General features: G+C 41.9%; 1 protein-coding gene and 1 pseudogene across 1 annotated transcript; both read left to right on the top strand.

Moving 5' to 3' along the window:
* The first annotated feature begins 270 nt into the window (after window positions 1–270).
* Window positions 271–729, top strand: LOC116632619 (glycine-rich cell wall structural protein 1.0-like). The gene has a single exon (XM_032404566.1). It carries the CDS (start codon window positions 271–273, stop codon window positions 727–729), a length of 459 nt encoding a protein of 152 aa, XP_032260457.1.
* Window positions 730–7,655: 6,926 nt separating this feature from the next.
* On the top strand, window positions 7,656–7,909 carry LOC116633347 (annotated as a pseudogene).
* Window positions 7,910–9,067: the final 1,158 nt, after the last annotated feature.

Genomic DNA, 9,067 nt, shown 5'->3' with positions numbered 1-9,067 from the left:
CATGACCTGAGCCGAAGGCAGATGCTTAATGACTGAGCCACCCAGGTGCCCCGAAATCAGTCTCCTTTATATTCCCCAAATGTATTTGAGGAAGATGATCCTTGAAGAGGAGAAACACCGGTGATGATGGAGGAGGTGAAGAGGCAGAGGGAGGTAATGGTGGAGGGAGTGGAGGATGTGGTGACAGAGAAGGAGACAGAGGGGAAGGATGTAGTGGAGGAAGAAGAAGAAGTAGTCTGAGAGGTTATGGAAGTGGGACAAGTGGGAAAGATGGAGATGGAGGGGGAAGAGATGGTAAAAATAGTGGAGTTGAAGGCAGTAGAGCTGGTGGTAGAGGTAGTGGTGGTAATAACGGTGGTGAAGCTTATGGCTGAGGTGTTGGGGGAGACGGAGATGATAATGAAGATGGTGAAGGCGGGTGGTGGAAGAAGAGTTGGTGGAGAAGGTGATGGAGGTCCTCCGGGTGGTGGAGGCAGTAACCAAGAAGGTTGTGAAGGAGGTGGTCAAGGTCGTAGAAGAGGCGGAGGAGGTGGTAGAGGGAGTGGAGACAGTGGAGGAGGTGATCACATTGGTGGAGACAGCTGTGGGAGTGGGTATTGCACTGGCGGTGATGCCGGAGGCGGAAGGAGCGGTGCGGGGGTTGTGGGGGTGGTAGAGGCGGCAGCGGAGATACGCGTGGTGGTAGCTGAGGTGTGCAGCCTACTGGGTCATAGGAATAGTCAGTCTTAACAGAAGGCAGAGTGAAATATATGCGCGAATGCCTGCGAGAACCAGCAGCCATTTGGAATACTTTTTTTTTTTTTTAAAGTTTCTGCAGAGGGCTCTCAGATATTTTTCTTACTAATTGCGTACATTTTGGCCTTGGAGTCTGAAATTCGTATTTTCCTAAATGACTCAGACAGCCGTTGAACAACATTAATGACCATTAATTCTCACTCTGAATGGATGCCTTTTACGTGCTAGACTGGATCAAGCACAGGACATCAAAAATGAAAAATACTTAGTTCCCATTTTCATTGAGGAAATAGACCTATAAACAGCTAATTACAATACAGTGAAATTAAATGCAATGATAGTGATGTTAAACCTCCAGAGAGGAGTGATAGATAACCAAAGGTGGGTAGTGTTGGGGCCAGGGGAAGCTTCCTGGAACAGGTAACACCTTAAGGATGAGAGAATTGGAGATGAGTTGGGTAAAGGGGAAGATGAGCAGTACTGGCCACACTGACTCTCTACATGATTTCCCTTCCTGTCTACTTGGGTATGTAAAGCTCCTTGCATTATGTTGGCATTTAGAATCAGGTTTGAAAGCATCTGTGGAGGCAAAAAGTAAATCATAAGTGGGTTTAGAGTCTTCGGGTGCTTAGTCATGACATGTTCAAAAGTAGAGATACAAGGGTGAATCTCAGAGCTAGTGCCATCAAATTCTTCAACCCCACCCATTCTCTGAGCTTAAGAAGTGAGTGGGAAGACAGAATTTGAATGAATAGTTTTTCCTATCAGAGGAAGCAGGACAAACAGCACTTAGGCTGGGATGGGTGGGCGGGCAGGCATGCAGTATCTGTGTAGAAGATGTGTTGCTTACTCAGAGAAGACCTGATATTCAAGAAAAAGTCAGCCAAAAATATGAGTCACTCATTAGACTCTATGAAAGGTGGGACATGCCAAGGCAGGGAAGGCAAACAGACTCTTTTATTAACTTGGACTAGGATGTACCCTTAGATATAACATGTCTCTAGAAATGAAAAAAAATTCTCTAAAAAAACAGTACACACATATCCTTGACCCAATTAAAATATATCATATTTTAGAGAGAAGGCAGATAACACAGGGTTTGTCAAAGGAATGACTCAATAAGAATGCATGAAATATATTTGAATAGAGAGTTTCAAAAGGTTTTTTTTTTTTTTTTTTTAAGTTTTATCTATTTAAGTAATCTCTATGCCCAACGTGGGGCTCAAACTCATGACCCTGAGATTAAGAGTCCCAAGCTCTTCGGACTGAGCCAGCCAGGCGCCCCTCAAAGGTTGTTTTTAAACAGAGAACTTATTAAAGTCTATGAAATACACTTCAGAAAATTGATTTCTTGGAATGAATACTGCAAATGACTATTCAGAGACCATGAAGAGCAAGCTTTCAGATATACCCCTTGGCCACCAGTTACCCTGTGAAGGGTAAGGAGCGAGGGAGAGGTCAGTGCATCTTCGGGCCATCATGCCTCCACAGGAGGTTGAAGACTGGCTTCATGCTGTTTATGTAGAATTTCCAAATTGGAGAAGGCCCTTCCCTTATCCAAAAGGCTTGGGTTCTTTGCCCACCTACCCTGGAAAGCAGGCTGTGGATTGTACCAGATGAAATATTAGCAGCTGACCTCTGAACCACATATTTAAATTCATTTCTGGTTTATTCTTTCCAAATAGCAATTGAGTTTGACTATTGTGTTCAGCCATCTGCAGCCCATGTTTATAATTGTTCGTGCTATCATTGTCTCTGAGATTTTCCCGGTTAATATTATTAAAGGGCGGATATATGATTTCCTGGGTGGTTCAGCTCACTCTTCTGGTCCGTTTTGATAAGGAAGTGCCTACCTGCTGCATCAAGGGGCTTTCACTGGCCTTTTGAATGTTTGCTTGTGAGGAAATAATATAGGAGCCAGAACCACTCTCCTGGTTGCCTTTCGGATAGAGAATTCTGTTTAATTTGCAAAAACTATTTATAAATTCGAACTATTAACTCAGCCTTTCTTGCTGGCCTTACAAAAGCAGCTCTTAGGAAATAAAGCATTTGGGACCCAGTGGGAAAGAGTCCAAGCTCATCCTGCCAAATCTCCTGAGTTATCCTGACTCCCACCTGAGAATTTGGGATTTTCTAATAAGAAGGGGAGGGAGAGATTGGCCCCATTTGGAACAGAGATGATAGAGAGTAAATAGATTTGTCTGTTTTTCAAAGATAATTGTGGTTATGAAACAAAGCTAAGTAGGTAGCAAAATCCTACGCAGATTACAAAAGACGTTCTACATCTCTGAGTTAGCACACGTAATTTTAGGCCCCGAAGCAATGTCTGGTGGACCAGTTGAACGTGCTAGGGCAATTGTTGAATGAATCCAAGAGAAGCCATGGTTGGAATTAGATCATGGATTATAGAATTCCTAGAACTGGAAAGGCCTTTAGAGATTTTCTAGGCAAACCCTTTTGCTTCACTGCTGAGGAAACCGGAGCTCAGAGAAGTGTGGCTATTTCAAGTGATTCTGAGCGTGGCTAAAGCCTAGGCTCCTGATCCTCTGTGCTGTGCTTTGATGTAGGGTCAATTGGACTTCAAGTAGTGGTCTGCTGCCTTCATTGTGGATGTTCTCCAGACCATGTCATGGGTGGCATGCGAGTCCTCACAGCTATTCCTGCTACTCAACGATCACAAAACATCTTGCTCTCATTTGTTTTGGCCACACCTCTCCTAGGAGGGCAACGTGCTCTGTATTGATGGATCCACAAAGCCCAGTTCTGCCATTAAGGAGGCTCAGGGGGAGCTTTGAGAGTCAGTTCCCAGGCTGGCGCTTTCCACCCCAAACTTTCTCATTTCCTGGGATTCTTTCTCAAGCTAAGGGGAAAAGTAGCCAGGTCTGGATTTCTGCTTTGCCAAAAAGTTGATAACATTTGCAGAAGTCTCGATCAGGTTAGTCAAACTCTCTGAGCTTTTGTTTCTTATATGTAAAAGAAAAATAATAATTCACAGGGTTTGTGACACACACAGTCCTGAGTGCAAGGGAGGCATTTAATATATGTTCTCTCTCTTGCTTGTATAATAAAATTTCTGAATATGCTGGCTTATGATTAGTTTAAGGAAAATTATTTTGACAGCTTTTTTTGTTTATGAAGATAACACATATTCATTGTAGAAAAATCAAACAATGTTGAATATTATGAAGTCCCCTGAATGCCTACCATTCAGATATAACTATTCTACATACTTCTACATTGGCCCAGTCATCTCTTTATGCATCTATGTCTATATTTGTATTTATAATTTTACATAAAATGAAATCATAATACAAAAACTCTTTTGCAATCTACTGGGCAAGAGGTCAATTCAAAGAAAATGCTAATAGATATTTTCTGCCAGATCTGGGGGCATTTTTAGTCCCAAATGTAGGATGCAGTGGATAACACAATTTCATCTCACAGATTAAAACTTTGCTATGACCTGTTTGGTAGTCTTCTCCCCAACTGTCCCTTTCCTCTATTCTCCCCAGTAGAGAGAGAATATACGATGTCATTTTTGGAGTTTTGCGAAAAATTTGCCAACCAGGGAAGTCTACTTTATCTTTTTTTTTTTTTTTACTTTTATTTATCTTAATAAAAGGCCGGGTGAATAAATGGTATCTATTGCTAATCCCCTTGCAGCCCCTTGAATCTCCTGAGTTTGACCCTTCCCCTGTTTTCCATAGGACTCATCCACAGGAGGACACAGACTCTTGTGTGCTTTAGCGCATTGGGTCTTGCTGACCGGTAGCTATGGGCAACCATTATTTTTGTTTAGACTAATCTCCCTGATGGCCCAGTGGCTTTCCCCATGAGATAGACAGAGTAACATTACCTATGCTCTATCCTTCACCTGCCTCCCAGCTTTGTCTGTTTTCTCTGTTTCTTTGAGCCTGTGCTAGTGGTGATCTGAGTGATAATTTAGCACCAGACATTAAGAAGGCACGCAGACCAATTCTGCCAAGAGTTTATAACCTAATGCTGCTATCTGCCCATTCACATCAGTACTCATTAGTAGAGAACACAACTAACTGAAAGTCTTTGGGTGTTGGGAGACTTGGATCCTACTGAGCAGATGCAAACCTTCAGTATTATAATCTTATGTAGGAGTATCACCCCAGCATGGAAAGGTTCTCACTTATGAAGGGAGGATGTTAATATTCATGTGGTCCCAGCCCACCAAGATAATGTAAACAAGGCCTTTCTTACACTTTGAGATCCTGTGATTAGAGTTAGCAATTTCAAAGTAACATTTCCAGGCTGTTTTGTGTTTTGCCATAATTGGGCCAAACTCTCTCCCAGAGTCTCTGTGAGTTCAGAGCTTCTTCCCAGTCTCCCTTCTCCTCACCGCAGGAATCTGCACTGATTAATTAGTGCCAGATGTATTGGGGTAGTTTTGTTCGAGAGCTTTCATCTAGGAAGAAGTGGGTTGAGTACACCCACTTGTTTCCCACCGTCTACAGAAGGAGCAGCTTTTAACTATGAGTCTGAGGCAGGGCTTTGAACTATGACCTAAAGATGAAAGGCTCATCACCAATCTTATCTGCTCATCAAAGACCAGGCAGCGGGGGTGATATGCAATCGAGGTTCACTGGCACCTCTAATGCCTGCCCTGACAGAGTTCTGCCAGGGCCTGTTGTGGAGATGAAGACATTATGGGGCCACATGGGTGGTTCTAGAACTTCTGACCTTCTTGTGCCAAGTTTCTATCATAACTTAAGATTATCTAGACATGTTCTCATTAGGAGCAATGGTTAATTTGAAGGAAATATAATATCCTTAAGTTAGAATTTTGCTTTTTTGAGCTTCTTCTCCAAGAGAAAGCTTCTAATTTATGTGGCCTCTGACATCCAAGGAGGATATGTGTGTGTGTGTGTGTGTGTGTGTGTGTGTTCATTCTCATTCACTGATTATTTTAAGCTTTATCCCTATAGATTGAGAATTACTGCATAAAATGATAAGATGTTCTGGGTGAGCAAGGAGGGAAGTAGAAGGCATAATTCTGCAGGAAAATGAAATGGACTTGCCATATATTTGTATTCATGTGTGCTCATAAATGGATAACCTGGAATTTCTATTTCTGAATTCTGAAGGAAATCCATGACTAACATGTCTTATCTATGACCGAAAGATTGGTGCTACTTTTTTTTTTTTTTTAAGATTTTGTTTATTTACTTGTCAAAGAGAGAGAGCACAAGCAGGGGGAGTGGCAGGCAGAGGGAGAAGCAGGCTTTCCGCAGAGCAGGGAGCCCGATGCGGGGCTTGATCCCAGGACCCTGGGATTATGACCTGAGCCGAAGGCAAACTCTTAACTGACTGAGCCACCCAGGCATCCCTTGGTGCTACTTTATAATTAAATAATGAGAATGAGTAGATGAGTGATGATGAGGAAGCTGAATTTGACTGGGACACATTTGAATTTCTGTTGTGCTCCTCCTTTCTTGGTTAGCAGAGAGGCTAAAAAGAAGTTACCCAGGGTTCAAGAGAGGAGAGCTAGGTTTTCCCAGAAAATGTGGACAGAAGTTTCTTTGTGTGCTAGGTATTTTCCATTTTTCTCTCCAGGTCTACTCACCATCTTTCTCGACCCACTGACTACATTGGAGGCTCCTTTGCCCTATGTCTTTTAGTGGGTTTGACAGTAGGAGGCATCTATGGTATGTAGAGGCCAGGAAGGGAGTAAGTCAGGATATTTATTCTCTTGATTCCCTTCCTGCTAGGTTGCTGTGGGTTGTCTGTGTCTATCTACCTATGACCATAGCTCCTGTTGGAAAGTCCCTCCTCTCTCCAGACTAAGACGGATGCTTCCTCCTCTTGCCCTTTCAGCTACATGGTAGTAAGAGCTCCCTGTTGTTGCTAGACCTGAGGCTGGTTTCCTTACACTCTATCCCTCTTTGTAAATAATCCATTTATTAGACTTTCCTCTGTTACCATGTTTGATGTGCCATCTTTTTCTTCATGGGTCCGGACTATTATACTTGATGAATATTTTATCCTTTGATGACAAAGAACAGAAGCTTATACACACTAGCTCAAGTACAAAGTGAATTTACTGAAAAGACACAGAGGAGGTAAGGGACATATACCAAATCATCTGGAAAGTCAGTTTCCAAAACCATTTCTTCAGTCTTTGGTGGCACTCTGCCTTTTCTTATCTCTGCTTCTTCTGTAAATCTGCTTGCTTCTACTGCTTTCTACATATTGGCATTCTCTCTTCTGTCTCATAAATTATTGTTTTTTTAAAATTTGTTTGGCCATGGTATAAACTCTGGCTTTGACCCTATTTAACCTTTTAGTCAGGGAGTCCCTACCATTTACCTGTTTCTCAGTGTCCTATTTCCCATATCCCAAGAGAGAGAATCAGAGAGGCCCAGTTTGAGTTAGGTCCATTTACGGTCCATTCAGGTGTGGTGGAGGACAGAGGTACACAGGACTGTTCTTTCCAGGGATGTGAACTTTCTTTCTTTCAAGAAAGGTGTGTGGTTGGGGATAACTGCTAGCATCTCTACATAGTACAGTGAGTCAGTCTTGTGAAGAGTATCTAATTCAAATTCCAGGTGAGAGTATTGGCTAATTTAGTCCTTATGTCATTTGGAAAGGCAGTTTATCTGCTTCATTCTTTAAAAATTTCAGTGGAAAGACATTTGATAATTCCAGAAACCTTGGAAGAGAGCTCTGCTGATGATTTTTTTAACCCCTTATATCTAACCTGCTATGGACTTTGCTCATTTATTTCTAATTTCCTGCCTTTAACGGTAACCAATGCACTGTTCAATGTGACACTAATGGAATCCTTCTTGGTGACTATGATAGAAAGTGATTAATGAGATACAGAAACAATCCTGATCTTTCTTTAAGATAAACATTATGTCCTTGCCACCACAGCTGCTGCCATGACCAAGATGGCTGGGAGACCCACTGCCTACCTCAAGGATGCCTGGGCCAAGGAGATGGTGCTGGTCGCATCCTTCACCATTGGGGGGCTCACTATAATTCTGCCCTCCTCAGCCCCTTCACCAAATATACCACGATGATTAACCAAGCCACAGCCTACAACTATCCAGTGCCCCTCCAAGATGATGGGAACATGCCCCACATGCCCAGCCACCCCCAGGACCTCCAGGGCCCAAGATTGGAGTGGCTGAAGAAATTGTGAGCATCTCTGGTGACATGGAGGAGGCCCCCTCCCCTGTGGCCAATAACATATGAAAAGTGACTCCAGGTGAAAAGAAAAAGGTAACCATTATATCATACTTGGGAGTGAGCCTGTATTAAAATCAGGTTTTCAGTCCCCACTTAAATATGAGAAGAAAACCAAAGATTACAAAACATCTGAGGAAAGCCTCTAACATTTGAGAGAGAAAGAGGGAGATAGAGAGAGAGGGAGAGGGAAGGAAACAGAAACAAAGCAACTTGGAAGAAACAGAGATTAAACAGAAGAAGAAAAATTTAAAAATTAAGGTGTATCATTAATATGGAGAATGAGAGAAGACATGGCCTGCATGAAATAAGAATACTATTTATACATGAAATAAGAAAGAATACTATTTAAAAAGGAATATTCAGTGGATAAAAAATAGACTCCTAAAATTTAAAAATGTAACAGCAAAAATGAAAAACTTGGTGCAAAGATGGAAGATAAGGTTGAGTAGATCTCCCTGAAATAAAGCAAAAATAGAAGGAGATGGAAAATAGAGGATGAGATATTAATAAAAATAATTTTTAAGGACAGTTTGAGAGATCGAACATCTGAGTAATGAAAGTTCCTGAAGAAGGAAATAGAGAAGATGGAGAGGAGAAATTCATCAACCAAACAATTCAAGAGAAATTTCTCTGGAAGGGCATAAGCTTCCAGACTGAAAGGGTTCATTAAGGACCCTCAAAATGGATGAAAATAGACCCACATCAAGGGCTCTTCATTATGAGATTTCAGAATATTGATGACAAAGGAGATCCTACAAGCTTTTAGAAGGACAACAAGTAAGTCACATAAAGGATTGGGATCAGAATGGCTTTTGACTTCTCAAAAGCAAAATTAGAATGTAGGGAACAATAGAGCAATATGCTTCCAAATTATTACCAACCCAAAATTTGATACCCATTCAAAGGATCAGTTAGATATGTGGGGGGAATCTTCAGACGTACTAATTCTCAAAACTATTTCCTTCCCACATACCTTTTTTTAGGAAGTGACTGGTAGATGTGTTCCATGAAAATAAAGGTGTAAACTAAGAAAAAGCTAGATATGAGACACAGGAAGCTGGGAGCAAAAGGAATCCACAGGACAGTGAAGGGAGACACCAGGAAGACAGTG

This window comes from Phoca vitulina, unplaced genomic scaffold (genome assembly GCF_004348235.1).
Source record: "Phoca vitulina isolate PV1807 unplaced genomic scaffold, GSC_HSeal_1.0 scaffold7, whole genome shotgun sequence".
Classification (NCBI taxonomy): Eukaryota; Metazoa; Chordata; class Mammalia; order Carnivora; family Phocidae; genus Phoca; species Phoca vitulina.
The sequence above is the reverse complement of the archived record's forward strand: the minus strand, read 5'-3'. Positions and strand labels throughout refer to the sequence as shown.

What these genes read in the sequence shown, in the direction of transcription:
- LOC116632619 (XM_032404566.1), top strand. Translation starts at nt 271, where the DNA reads ATGGAGATGGAGGGGGAAGAGATGGTAAAAATAGTGGAGTTGAAGGCA.